Source organism: Eucyclogobius newberryi, unplaced genomic scaffold, assembly GCF_026437365.1.
Source record: "Eucyclogobius newberryi isolate DKJ021-1_F unplaced genomic scaffold, fEucNew1.0.hap1 SCAF_11, whole genome shotgun sequence".
Lineage (NCBI taxonomy): Eukaryota > Metazoa > Chordata > Actinopteri > Gobiiformes > Gobiidae > Eucyclogobius > Eucyclogobius newberryi.
In genome coordinates, this window is record NW_027315735.1 from 38,073,819 (window position 1) to 38,088,945 (window position 15,127).

A 15,127-nucleotide genomic window follows, 5' to 3' on the forward strand; every position below is an offset into this window, starting at 1 on the left:
GTCCAAACCAGGACTAAACCAGGACTAAACTAGGACTAAACAAGGTCCAAACCAGGACTAAACCAGGTCTAAACCAGGTCTAAACCAGGTCCAAACCAGGTCCAAACCAGGACTAAACCAGGTCTAAACCAGGTCCAAACCAGGACTAAACCAGGTCCAAACCAGGTCCAAACCAGGTCTAAACCAGGACTAAACCAGGACCAAACTAGGACTAAACCAGGTCAAAACCAGGTCTAAACCAGGTCCAATCCAGGTCCAAACCAGGTCCAAACCAGGACTAAACTAGGACTAAACAAGGTCCAAACCAGGTCCAAACCAGGTCCAAACCAGGTCCAAACCAGGTCCAAACCAGGACTAAACTAGGACTAAACCAGGTCCAAACCAGGTCCAAACCAGGTCCAAACCAGGTCCAAACCAGGTCCAAACCAGGACTAAACTAGGACTAAACCAGGTCCAAACCAGGTCCAAACCAGGTCTAAACCAGGTCCAAACCAGGTCCAAACCAGGACTAAACTAGGACTAAACCAGGTCCAAACAAGGTCCAAACCAGGTCCAAACCAGGACTAAACCAGGTCCAAACCAGGTCCAAACCAGGACTAAACTAGGACTAAACAAGGTCCAAACAAGGTCCAAACCAGGTCCAAACCAGGTCCAAACCAGGTCCAAACCAGGTCCAAACCAGGACTAAACCAGGTCCAAACCAGGTCCAAACCAGGTCTAAACCAGGTCCAAACCAGGTCCAAACCAGGACTAAACCAGGACTAAACTAGGACTAAACAAGGTCCAAACCAGGACTAAACCAGGACTAAACCAGGACTAAACCAGGTCCAAACCAGGTCCAAACCATGACCAAACTAGGTCCAAACCAGGTCTAAACCAGGTCCAATCCAGGTCCAAACCAGGACTAAACTAGGACTAAACAAGGTCCAAACCAGGTCCAAACCAGGTCCAAATCAGGTCCAAACCAGGACTAAACCAGGTCCAAACCAGGTCCAAACCAGGACTAAACAAGGTCCAAACCAGGTCCAAACCAGGTCCAATCCAGGTCCAAACCAGGTCCAAACCAGGTCCAAACCAGGACTAAACCAGGTCCAAACCAGGTCCAAACCAGGTCTAAACCAGGACTAAACCAGGACCAAACTAGGACTAAACCAGGACTAAACCAGGTCCAAACCAGGTCCAAACCAGGACTAAACTAGGACTAAACAAGGTCCAAACAAGGTCCAAACCAGGTCCAAACCAGGTCCAAACCAGGTCCAAACCAGGTCCAAACCAGGACTAAACCAGGTCCAAACCAGGTCCAAACCAGGTCTAAACCAGGTCCAAACCAGGTCCAAACCAGGTCCAAACCAGGACTAAACCAGGACTAAACTACGACTAAACAAGGTCCAAACCAGGACTAAACCAGGACTAAACCAGGACTAAACCAGGTCCAAACCAGGTCCAAACCATGACCAAACTAGGACTAAACTAGGACTAAACCAGGTCCAAACCAGGTCCAAACCAGGACTAAACCAGGACTAAACTAGGTCCAAACCAGGTCCAAACCAGGTCCAAACCAGGTCTAAACCAGGTCCAAACCAGGTCCAAACCATGACCAAACTAGGACTAAACTAGGACTAAACCAGGTCCAAACCAGGTCCAAACCAGGTCCAAACCAGGTCCAAACCAGGACTAAACCAGGTCCAAACCAGGTCCAAACCAGGACCAAACTAGGACTAAACAAGGTCCAAACCAGGTCCATACCAGGACTAAACCAGGTCCAAACCAGGACTAAACTAGGACTAAACAAGGTCTAAACAAGGTCCAAACCAGGTCCAAACCAGGACTAAACCAGGTCCAAACCAGGTCTAAACCAGGTCCAATCCAGGTCCAAACCAGGTCCAAACCAGGACTAAACTAGGACTAAACAAGGTCCAAACCAGGTCCAAACCAGGTCCAAACCAGGACCAAACTAGGACTAAACTAGGACTAAACTAGGACTAAACAAGGTCCAAACCAGGTCCAAACCAGGTCCAAACCAGGACCAAACTAGGACTAAACCAGGACAAAACCAGGTCTAAACCAGGTCTAAACCAGGTCCAAACCAGGACCAAACCAGGTCTAAACCAGGTCCAAACCAGGTCCAAACCAGGTCTAAACCAGGTCCAAACCAGGTCCAAACCAGGTCTAAACCAGGTCTAAACCAGGTCCAAACCAGGTCCAAACCAGGACTAAACCAGGTCCAAACCAGGTCCAAACAAGGTCCAAACCAGGTCCAAACCAGGTCCAAACCAGGACCAAACCAGGTCTAAACCAGGTCCAAACCAGGTCCAAACCAGGTCCAAACCAGGTCCAAACCAGGACTAAACCAGGTCCAAACCAGGTCTAAACCAGGTCCAAACCAGGTCCAAACCAGGACTAAACCAGGTCTAAACCAGGTCCAAACCAGGTCTAAACCAGGACTAAACCAGGTCCAAACCAGGTCTAAACCAGGTCCAAACCAGGACTAAACCAGGTCCAAACCAGGTCCAAACCATGACCAAACTAGGACTAAACTAGGACTAAACCAGGTCCAAACCAGGTCCAAACCAGGTCCAAACCAGGACTAAACCAGGTCCAAACCAGGTCCAAACCAGGACTAAACCAGGTCCAAACCAGGTCCATACCAGGTCTAAACCAGGACTAAACCAGGACCAAACTAGGACTAAACTAGGACTAAACAAGGTCTAAACAAGGTCCAAACCAGGACTAAACCAGGTCAAAACCAGGTCTAAACCAGGTCCAATCCAGGTCCAAACCAGGACCAAACTAGGACTAAACCAGGACTAAACAAGGTCCAAACCAGGTCCAAACCAGGTCCAAACCAGGTCCAAACCAGGTCCAAACCAGGTCCAAACCAGGACTAAACCAGGTCTAAACCAGGTCCAAACCAGGACTAAACCAGGTCTAAACCAGGTCCAAACCAGGTCCAAACCAGGTCTAAACCAGGTCCAAACCAGGACTAAACCAGGTCTAAACCAGGTCCAAACCAGGTCCAAACCAGGTCCAAACCAGGTCCAAACCAGGTCTAAACCAGGACTAAACCAGGACCAAACTAGGACTAAACTAGGACTAAACAAGGTCTAAACAAGGTCCAAACCAGGTCCAAACCAGGACTAAACTAGGACTAAACAAGGTCCAAACCAGGTCCAAACCAGGTCCAAACCAGGTCCAAACCAGGTCCAAACCAGGTCCAAACCAGGACCAAACCAGGACTAAACTAGGACTAAACCAGGTCCATACCAGGTCTAAACCAGGTCCAAACCAGGTCCAAACCAGGACTAAACCAGGTCCAAACCAGGTCCAAACCAGGTCCAATCCAGGTCCAAACCAGGTCCAAACCAGGTCCAATCCAGGTCCAAACCAGGACTAAACCAGGACCAAACTAGGACTAAACTAGGACTAAACCAGGTCTAAACCAGGTCTAAACCAGGTCCAAACCAGGTCCAAACCAGGACCAAACCAGGACTGAACCAGGACTAAACCAGGTCCAAACCAGGTCCAAACCAGGACTAAACCAGGTCTAAACCAGGTCCAAACCAGGTCCAAACCAGGTCTAAACCAGGACTAAACCAGGTCTAAACCAGGTCCAAACCAGGACTAAACCAGGTCCAAACCAGGACTAAACCAGGACTAAACCAGGTCTAAACCAGGTCCAAACCAGGACTAAACCAGGTCCAAACCAGTGAGCGACCTCTCTGTGTTTTATTTTGAAGGTACCTGTGAGCGAGCTCTGTGTTTTATTTTGAAGGTACTTGTGAGCGAGTTCTCTTTGTTTTATTTTGAAGGTACTTTTGAGCGAGCTCTGTGTTTTATTTTGAAGGTACCTGTGAGCGATGTCTCTTTGTTTTATTTTGAAGGTACTTTTGAGCGAGCTCTGTGTTTTATTTTGAAGGTACCTGTGAGCGATGTCTCTTATTGGTCCTTGTCCTGAAACCAAAACGACTCTGTGGTGAAGACTCTTCATCATCGACAGAGGACTGTACGACAGGACCACCTGCTCCGGATGCACCTGCAGCCAATCACAGAGAAGAGAGGGTTCAAGAGCCAATCACAGACAAGAGAGGGTTCAAGAGCCAATCACAGACAAGAGAGGGTTCAAGAGCCAATCACAGACAAGAGAGGGTTCATGAGCCAATCACAGACAAGAGAGGGTTCATGAGCCAATCACAGAGAAGAGAGGGTTCAAGAGCCAATCACAGACAAGAGAGGGTTCAAGAGCCAATCACAGACAAGAGAGGGTTCAAGAGCCAATCACAGACAAGAGAGGGTTCATGAGCCAATCACAGACAAGAGAGGGTTCATGAGCCAATCACAGACAAGAGAGGGTTCAAGAGCCAATCACAGACAAGAGAGGGTTCAAGAGCCAATCACAGACAAGAGAGGGTTCAAGAGCCAATCACAGACAAGAGAGGGTTCAAGAGCCAATCAGAGAAGAGAGGGTTCAAGAGCCAATCAGAGAAAAGAGGGTTCAAGAGCCAATCAGAGAAGAGAGGGTTCAAGAGCCAATCACAGACAAGAGAGGGTTCAAGAGCCAATCAGAGAAGAGAGGGTTCAAGAGCCAATCAGAGAAGAGAGGGTTCAAGAGCCAATCAGAGAAGAGAGGGTTCAAGAGCCAATCAGAGAAGAGAGGGTTCAAGAGCCAATCACAGACAAGAGAGGGTTCAAGAGCCAATCAGAGAAGAGAAGGGGTCAGATTAATGCAAACACAAAATGTAGTGTAGGGACCGAGCGTGTCACCTGAGTGTGCAGTAGATCTGACAGCTGATTGGCTCTCACCTGAGTGTGCAGTAGAACTGACAGCTGATTGGCTCTCACCTGAGTGTGCAGTAGATCTGACAGCTGATTGGCTCTCACCTGAGTGTGCAGTAGAACTGACAGCTGATTGGCTCTCACCTGAGTGTGCAGTAGATCTGACAGCTGATTGGCTCCCACCTGAGTGTGCAGTAGATCTGACAGCTGATTGGCTCCCACCTGAGTGTGCAGTAGATCTGACAGCTGATTGGCTCTCACCTGAGTGTGCAGTAGATCTGACAGCTGATTGGCTCTCACCTGAGTGTGCAGTAGATCTGACAGCTGATTGGCTCTCACCTGAGTGTGCAGTAGAACTGACAGCTGATTGGCTCTCACCTGAGTGTGCAGTAGATCTGACAGCTGATTGGCTCTCACCTGAGTGTGCAGTAGAACTGACAGCTGATTGGCTCTCACCTGAGTGTGCAGTAGATCTGACAGCTGATTGGCTCCCACCTGAGTGTGCAGTAGATCTGACAGCTGATTGGCTCCCACCTGAGTGTGCAGTAGATCTGACAGCTGATTGGCTCTCACCTGAGTGTGCAGTAGATCTGACAGCTGATTGGCTCTCACCTGAGTGTGCAGTAGATCTGACAGCTGATTGGCTCTCACCTGAGTGTGCAGTAGATCTGACAGCTGATTGGCTCTCACCTGAGTGTGCAGTAGATCTGACAGCTGATTGGCTCCCACCTGAGTGTGCAGTAGATCTGACAGCTGATTGGCTCTCACCTGAGTGTGCAGTAGATCTGACAGCTGATTGGCTCCCACCTGAGTGTGCAGTAGATCTGACAGCTGATTGGCTCTCACCTGAGTGTGCAGTAGATCTGACAGCTGATTGGCTCTCACCTGAGTGTGCAGTAGATCTGACAGCTGATTGGCTCCCACCTGAGTGTGCAGTAGATCTGACAGCTGATTGGCTCTCACCTGAGTGTGCAGTAGATCTGACAGCTGATTGGCTCCCACCTGAGTGTGCAGTAGATCTGACAGCTGATTGGCTCTCACCTGAGTGTGCAGTAGATCTGACAGCTGATTGGCTCTCACCTGAGTGTGCAGTAGATCTGACAGCTGATTGGCTCCCACCTGAGTGTGCAGTAGATCTGACAGCTGATTGGCTCTCACCTGAGTGTGCAGTAGATCTGACAGCTGATTGGCTCCCACCTGAGTGTGCAGTAGATCTGACAGCTGATTGGCTCTCACCTGAGTGTGCAGTAGATCTGACAGCTGATTGGCTCTCACCTGAGTGTGCAGTAGATCTGACAGCTGATTGGCTCCCACCTGAGTGTGCAGTAGATCTGACAGCTGATTGGCTCTCACCTGAGTGTGCAGTAGATCTGACAGCTGATTGGCTCTCACCTGAGTGTGCAGTAGATCTGACAGCTGATTGGCTCTCACCTGAGTGTGCAGTAGATCTGACAGCTGATTGGCTCTCACCTGAGTGTGCAGTAGATCTGACAGCTGATTGGCTCTCACCTGAGTGTGCAGTAGATCTGACAGCTGATTGGCTCTCTGCTCTCGATGACAACTTCCTGCGTTGGTCACAAACACCACAGGAAGCAGGAAGTCCTTGTTTGGGCGCTGGAGCTTTTTAAAGGCGCGACATGCGGCCGGAACCACAGACCGACCTCGGACCAAGACTCCGTCCACGTCCAGAAGAAGACCGGCCTAGAACCAGAGCAGAACCAAGACTAGAACCAGAGCAGAACCAAGACTAGAACCAGAGCAGAACCAAGACTAGAACCAGAGCAGAACCAAGACTAGAACCAGAGGAGGACCAAGACTAGAACCAGAGGAGAACCAAGACTAGAACCAGAGCAGAACCAAGACTAGAACCAGAGCAGAACCAAGACAAGAACCAGAGCAGAACCAAGACTAGAACCAGAGCAGAACCAAGACTAGAACCAGAGCAGAACCAAGACTAGAACCAGAGGAGAACCAAGACTAGAACCAGAGCAGAACCAAGATTAGAACCAGAGGAGGACCAAGACTAGAACCAGAGGAGAACCAAGACTAGAACCAGAGCAGAACCAAGAATAGAACCAGAGCAGAACCAAGACTAGAACCAGAACAGAACCAAGATTAGAACCAGAGGAGAACCAAGACTAGAACCAGAGGAGAACCAAGACTTGAACCAGAGCAGAACCAAGACTAGAACCAGAGCAGAAGGAAGACTAGAACCAGAGCAGAACCAAGACTAGAACCAGAGCAGAACCAAGACTAGAACCAGAGTAGAACCAAGACTAGAAACAGAGGAGAACCAAGAGTAGAACCAGAGGAGAACCAAGACTAGAACCAGAGCAGAACCAAGACTAGAACCAGAGTAGAACCAAGACTAGAACCAGAGCAGAACCAAGACTAGAACCAGAGGAGAACCAAGACTAGAAACAGAGGAGAACCAAGACTAGAACCAGAGCAGAACCAAGACTACAACCAGAGCAGAACCAAGACTAGAACCAGAGCAGAACCAAGACTAGAACCAGAGCAGAACCAAGACTAGAACCAGAGCAGAACCAAGACTAGAACCAGAGCAAAACCAAGACTAGAACCAGAGCGGAACCAAGATTAGAACCAGAGCAGAACCAAGATTAGAACCAGAGCGGAACCAAGACTAGAACCAGAGCAGAACCAAGACTAGAACCAGAGCAGAACCAAGACTAGAACCAGAGCAGAACCAAGACTAGAACCAGAGCAGAACCAAGATTAGAACCAGAGGAGGACCAAGACTAGAACCAGAGGAGAACCAAGACTAGAACCAGAGCAGAACCAAGACTAGAACCAGAGCAGAACCAAGATTAGAACCAGAGGAGAACCAAGACTAGAACCAGAGGAGAACCAAGACTTGAACCAGAGCAGAAGGAAGACTAGAACCAGAGCAGAACCAAGACTAGAACCAGAGCAGAACCAAGACTAGAACCAGAGGAGAACCAAGACTAGAAACAGAGGAGAACCAAGATTAGAACCAGAGGAGAACCAAGACTAGAACCAGAGGAGAACCAAGACTAGAACCAGAGCAGAACCAAGACTAGAACCAGAGGAGAACCAAGACTAGAAACAGAGGAGAACCAAGACTAGAACCAGAGCAGAACCAAGACTACAACCAGAGCAGAACCAAGACTAGAACTAGAGCAGAACCAAGACTACAACCAGAGCAGAACCAAGACTAGAACCAGAGCAGAACCAAGACTAGAACCAGAGCAGAACCAAGACTAGAACCAGAGCAAAACCAAGACTAGAACCAGAGCAGAACAAAGACTAGAACCAGAGCAAAACCAAGACTAGAACCAGAGCAGAACCAAGACTAGAACCAGAGCAGAACCAAGATTAGAACCAGAGCAGAACCAAGATTAGAACCAGAGCGGAACCAAGACTAGAACCAGAGCAGAACCAAGACTAGAACCAGAGCGGAACCAAGACTAGAACCAGAGCAGAACCAAGACTAGAACCAGAGCAGAACCAAGACTAGAACCAGAGGAGAACCAAGACTAGAACCAGAGCAGAACCAAGATTAGAACCAGAGGAGGACCAAGACTAGAACCAGAGGAAAACCAAGACTAGAACCAGAGCAGAACCAAGACTAGAACCAGAGCAGAACCAAGACTAGAACCAGAGCAGAACCAAGATTAGAACCAGAGGAGAACCAAGACTAGAACCAGAGGAGAACCAAGACTAGAACCAGAGCAGAACCAAGACTAGAACCAGAGCAGAACCAAGACTAGAAACAGAGGAGAACCAAGATTAGAACCAGAGGAGAACCAAGACTAGAACCAGAGGAGAACCAAGACTAGAACCAGAGCAGAACCAAGACTAGAACCAGAGCAGAACCAAGACTAGAAACAGAGGAGAACCAAGACTAGAACCAGAGCAGAACCAAGACTACAACCAGAGCAGAACCAAGACTAGAACCAGAGCAGAACCAAGACTAGAACCAGAGCAGAACCAAGACTAGAACCAGAGGAGAACCAAGACTAGAACCAGAGCAGAACCAAGATTAGAACCAGAGGAGGACCAAGACTAGAACCAGAGGAGAACCAAGACTAGAACCAGAGCAGAACCAAGACTAGAACCAGAGCAGAACCAAGACTAGAACCAGAGCAGAACCAAGACTAGAACCAGAGGAGAACCAAGACTAGAACCAGAGGAGAACCAAGACTTGAACCAGAGCAGAACCAAGACTAGAACCAGAGCAGAAGGAAGACTAGAACCAGAGCAGAACCAAGACTAGAACCAGAGCAGAACCAAGACTAGAACCAGAGGAGAACCAAGACTAGAAACAGAGGAGAACCAAGATTAGAACCAGAGGAGAACCAATACTAGAACCAGAGGAGAACCAAGACTAGAACCAGAGCAGAACCAAGACTAGAACCAGAGCAGAACCAAGACTAGAACCAGAGCAGAACCAAGACTAGAACCAGAGGAGAACCAAGACTAGAACCAGAGGAGAACCAAGACTAGAACCAGAGGAGAACCAAGACTAGAACCAGAGCAGAACCAAGACTAGAACCAGAGCAGAAGGAAGACTAGAACCAGAGCAGAACCAAGACTAGAACCAGAGGAGAACCAAGACTAGAAACAGAGGAGAACCAAGACTAGAACCAGAGCAGAACCAAGACTAGAACCAGAGCAGAACCAAGATTAGAACCAGAGGAGAACCAAGACTAGAACCAGAGCAGAACCAAGATTAGAACCAGAGCAGAACCAAGACTAGAACCAGAGCAGAACCAAGACTAGAACCAGAGCAGAACCAAGACTAGAACCAGAGGAGAACCAAGACTAGAACCAGAGCAGAACCAAGACTAGAACCAGAGCAGAACCAAGACTAGAAACAGAGGAGAACCAAGATTAGAACCAGAGGAGAACCAAGACTAGAACCAGAGGAGAACCAAGACTAGAACCAGAGCAGAACCAAGACTAGAACCAGAGCAGAACCAAGACTAGAAACAGAGGAGAACCAAGACTAGAACCAGAGCAGAACCAAGACTACAACCAGAGCAGAACCAAGACTAGAACCAGAGCAGAACCAAGACTAGAACCAGAGGAGAACCAAGACTAGAACCAGAGCAGAACCAAGATTAGAACCAGAGGAGGACCAAGACTAGAACCAGAGCAGAACCAAGACTAGAACCAGAGCAGAACCAAGACTAGAACCAGAGCAGAACCAAGACTAGAACCAGAGCAGAACCAAGATTAGAACCAGAGGAGAACCAAGACTAGAACCAGAGGAGAACCAAGACTTGAACCAGAGCAGAACCAAGACTAGAACCAGAGCAGAAGGAAGACTAGAACCAGAGCAGAACCAAGACTAGAACCAGAGGAGAACCAAGACTAGAAACAGAGGAGAACCAAGATTAGAACCAGAGGAGAACCAATACTAGAACCAGAGGAGAACCAAGACTAGAACCAGAGCAGAACCAAGACTAGAACCAGAGGAGAACCAAGACTAGAACCAGAGCAGAACCAAGACTAGAACCAGAGCAGAACCAAGACTAGAACCAGAGGAGAACCAAGACTAGAACCAGAGGAGAACCAAGACTAGAACCAGAGGAGAACCAAGACTAGAACCAGAGCAGAAGGAAGACTAGAACCAGAGCAGAACCAAGACTAGAACCAGAGGAGAACCAAGACTAGAAACAGAGCAGAACCAAGACTAGAACCAGAGCAGAACCAAGATTAGAACCAGAGGAGAACCAAGACTTGAACCAGAGCAGAACCAAGATTAGAACCAGAGCAGAACCAAGACTTGAACCAGAGCAGAACCAAGATTAGAACCAGAGGAGAACCAAGATTAGAACCAGAGGAGAACCAAGATTAGAACCAGAGCAGAACCAAGATTAGAACCAGAGGAGAACAGCAGGAGTTCAAGGAAGGAATTAATCATCAAATATAAATTATAAATCAAACCTGAGGAACTTTGTGTGACATGCGTCTGAAAAAGTGACGTCCTGCTCCAGACCACATCCTGAACCAGGTGAAGGTCTAGTCCTGAACCAGGTCCAAACCAGGTGAAGGTCTAGTCCTGAACCAGGTCCAAACCAGGTTAAGGTCTAGTCCTGAACCAGGTCCAAACCAGGTTAAGGTCTAGTCCTGAACCAGGTCCAAACCAGGTAAAGGTCTAGTCCTGAACCAGGTCCAAACCAGGTGAAGGTCTAGTCCTGAACCAGGTCCAAACCAGGTTAAGGTCTAGTCCTGAACCAGGTCCAAACCAGGTGAAGGTCTAGTCCGGTTCCTGTGGATTAGAGCTGCACTGGTCTTCTTCAGGTCTGACTCCTGGTCCTGGTCCTGGTCCAGGGTCTGGTGCGTCTGGTGCGTCTGGTGCGTCTCGTGCCTCTGGTGCGTCTGGGGAACAGGACCGGTGAGGTTCTTCATTAACTCGTTAGTGAGGTTCTTCATTAACTCGTTAGTGAGGTTCTTCATTAACTCGTTAGTCTCTGGAATCTGACACAAACCTCGGACTTTTACTCTGAAATAAACTTAAATGTATTTCATGTCTTTGTTTGTTCCTTTGTTTTGGTCATTGATGTTGTTTCATCTGTGATTATGAGATTTGACCAAATTTAACCAAGACAAAGATTAAGAGCTGTTTTTACAAAAGAAAAAAGAAATTAAATTAAAATTGTATACACACGTCAAGTCATTCCTCCAGTTTGGGGGTCATTCCTCCAGTTTGGGGGTCATTCCTCCAGTTTGGGGGTCATACCTCCAGTTTGGGGGTCATTCCTCCAGTTTGGGGGTCATACCTCCAGTTTGGGGGTCATTCCTCCAGTTTGGGGGTCATTCCTCCAGTTTGGGGGTCATACCTCCAGTTTGGGGGTCATTCCTCCAGTTTGGGGGTCATACCTCCAGTTTGGGGGTCATTCCTCCAGTTTGGGGGTCATTCCTCCAGTTTGGGGGTCATACCTCCAGTTTGGGGGTCATTCCTCCAGTTTGGGGGTCATTCCTCCAGTTTGGGGGTCATACCTCCAGTTTGGGGGTCATTCCTCCAGTTTGAGGGTCATTCCTCCAGTTTGGGGGTCATACCTCCAGTTTGGGGGTCATACCTCCAGTTTGAGGGTCATTCCTCCAGTTTGGGGGTCATTCCTCCAGTTTGGGGGTCATACCTCCAGTTTGGGGGTCATTCCTCCAGTTTGGGGGTCATACCTCCAGTTTGGGGGTCATACCTCCAGTTTGGGGGTCATTCCTCCAGTTTGAGGGTCATTCCTCCAGTTTGGGGGTCATACCTCCAGTTTGGGGGTCATACCTCCAGTTTGGGGGTCATACCTCCAGTTTGGGGGTCATTCCTCCAGTTTGGGGGTCATACCTCCAGTTTGGGGGTCATACCTCCATACCTCCTTCACGCTCCAGGCCTAAAGAGACTTTAAAGATTAAAGTTTAAAGAATTTTCTTAATTCTTTAGACTTTATTCTTTTTCAGCTGAAGCCATTGCGAGTGTCTGCATTCTTGTGTAAAAGTACTACATGTGTGTACAAGTACTACATGTGTGTACAAGTACTACATGTGTGTACAAGTACTACATGTGTGTAGTAGAGACTTTATTCTTGTTAGGCTCGAGCCATGGAATGGAATGTTCATTCCATGGAATGCTGAAGTCTATTGTTCTTCCCCTGGGGGCGCGGCTCTGGGGGCGCGGCCCCGGGGCGCCGGGCCGTGTGGATCCATAAGCTCCATTTTATTGGAGTTGGGGCCGAGCCGATGGTGTCTATGTCCCATGTGTGACCTATGACCCCATGTGTGACTTTCATCCATGTTCAGGGTGAAATATGCACGAGTCTGAACATGAAGAACATGAAGAATAAACCAGGGCAAGAACAATGGACTCCATGGAATGCTCCAGTCTAACAAGAATAAAGTCTTTACTACACACATGTAGTACTTTTACACACATGTAGTACTTTTACATGTACTTTTACACACATGTAGTACTTTTACACACATGTAGTACTTTTACATGTACTTTTACACACATGTAGTACTTTTACACACATGTAGTACTTTTACACACATGTAGTACTTTTACATGTACTTTTACACACATGTAGTACTTTTACACACATGTAGTACTTTTACATGTACTTTTACACACATGTAGTACTTTTACACACATGTAGTACTTTTACACACATGTAGTACTTTTACACACATGTAGTACTTTTACATGTACTTTTACACACTTGTAGTACTTTTACACACATGTAGTACTTTTACACACACTTCTGTATCTACTTGTGTTGCAACACTAGAATTTCCCCATCGTGGGACAAATAAAGGCTTATCTTATCTAATCTCATTTTTCTCATCATCTCATCATCTTCTCATCTCATATCATCTCATCATCTCATCTTCTCATCTCTCATCATCTCATCTCATCATCTCATCTCTCATCATCTCATCTCTCATCATCTCATCTCATCATCTCTCATCATCTCATCTCATCATCTCATCATCTCATCATCTCATCTCATCATCTCATCATCTCATCATCTCATCTCATCATCTCATCTCTCATCATCTCATCTCTCATCATCTCATCTCATCATCTCATCTCTCATCATCTCATCTCTCATCATCTCATCTCATCATCTCATCTCATCATCTCTCATCATCTCATCTCATCATCTCATCATCTCATCATCTCATCTCTCATCATCTCATCTCTCATCATCTCATCTCATCATCTCATCTCTCATCATCTCATCTCTCATCATCTCATCTCTCATCATCTCATCTCATCATCTCTCATCATCTCATCTCATCATCTCATCATCTCATCATCTCATCATCTCATCTCATCATCTCATCTCTCATCATCTCATCTCTCATCATCTCATCATCTCATCATCTCATCTCATCATCTCATCTCTCATCATCTCATCATCTCATCATCTCATCTCTCATCTCTCATCATCTCATCTCATCATCTCATCATCTCATCTCTCATCATCTCATCTCATCATCTCATCATCTCATCTCTCATCATCTCATCTCATCATCTCATCTCATCATATCATCATATCATCATCTCATCATCTCATCATCTCATCATCTCATCATCTCATCTCATCTCTCATCATCTCATCTCATCTCTCATCATCTCATCTCATCAACTCATCTCATCATCTCATCATCTCATCATCTCATCATCTCATCATCTCATCTCATCTCATCATCTCATCATCTCATCATCTCATCTCATCTTCTCATCATCTCATCATCTCATCATCTCATCATCTCATCTCATCTCTCATCTCTCATCATCTCATCTCATCATCTCATCATCTCATCATCTCATCATCTCATCATCTCATCATCTCATCTCTCATCATCTCATCTCATCATCTCATCTCATCTTCTCATCTCATCATCTCATCTCATCTCATCTCATCGTCTCATCATCTCATCTCTCATCTCTCATCATCTCATCTCATCATCTCATCTCTCATCATCTCATCTCATCATCTCATCATCTCATCATCTCATCATCTCATCATCTCATCATCTCATCTCATCATCTCATCTCATCATCTCATCTCATCATCTCATCATCTCATCATCTCATCATCTCATCTCATCATCTCATCATCTCATCATCTCATCTCATCATCTCATCATCTCATCTCTCATCATCTCATATCATCATCTCATCATCTCATGTCATCATCTCATCTCTCATCATCTCATCATCTCATCTTATCGTATCTCATCTTAAATAAATCTTTTTTGAAAAGTTCATCAAGGCAAAGTCTGTTGTACAAACTTTTATTGAATTGAATCGTTTGCAAAGCCCCCCTTCTTAGCCCCGCCTCTGCCACCCTAGGCCCACCCCCTGCTTAGCCCCGCCCCCCTCAGACGCAGCAGTGGCAGCAGATTGTGACGTCATTGTGAGTGTTGACCACAGGAACAGTCATGAGTTCCTCCAGACTCTGCTCTGAGTCCACCTCTGACCGGGTCAAGTCCAGCTGGAACCAGAGCGGCTTTGTGGGCTCCACTGTCCAGAAGGCCACTGGCACCTGCAACACACCGGGTCAGAACCGGGTCAGAACTATGAGTCAGAACTATGAGTCAGAACTGGGTCTAAAGCAGGACTAAAGCCGCTCTAAAGCAGGTCTAAAGCCGCTCTAAAGCCGGTCTAAAGCAGGTCTAAAGCCGCTCTAAAGCCGGTCTAAAGCAGGTCTAAAGCCGCTCTAAAGCCGCTCTAAAGCCGCTCTAAAGCCGCTCTAATGCAGGTCTAAAGCCGGTCTAAAGCAGGTCTAAAGCCGCTCTAAAGCCGCTCTAAAGCCGCTCTAAAGCCGCTCTAAAGCCGCTCTAAAGCAGGTCTAAAGCCGCT

The 15,127-nt window shown here is 47.2% G+C and overlaps 2 protein-coding genes across 2 annotated transcripts in view; both read right to left on the minus strand.

The window, feature by feature from the left end:
* Positions 1-11,220, minus strand: part of LOC140346530 (haloacid dehalogenase-like hydrolase domain-containing 5) — an 85,774-nt gene extending 74,554 nt beyond the window's left edge. The window contains exons 1-3 of the mRNA XM_072432644.1: positions 11,050-11,220; positions 6,283-6,474; positions 3,921-4,033 (exon numbers count right to left, since the gene is read on the minus strand). Of these exons, the coding sequence (XP_072288745.1) occupies positions 3,921-4,033; positions 6,283-6,474; positions 11,050-11,220 (476 nt within the window). The remainder of the gene's footprint in view (positions 1-3,920; positions 4,034-6,282; positions 6,475-11,049) is intronic.
* Positions 11,221-14,639: 3,419 nt separating this feature from the next.
* The window catches only part of LOC140347537 (regulator of G-protein signaling 9-binding protein), a 55,345-nt gene continuing 54,857 nt past the window's right edge, over positions 14,640-15,127 (minus strand). Inside the window, exon 4 of the mRNA XM_072434027.1 lies at positions 14,640-14,810. Coding sequence (XP_072290128.1) covers positions 14,646-14,810 — 165 coding nt within the window. The 3' untranslated portion in view covers positions 14,640-14,645. The remainder of the gene's footprint in view (positions 14,811-15,127) is intronic.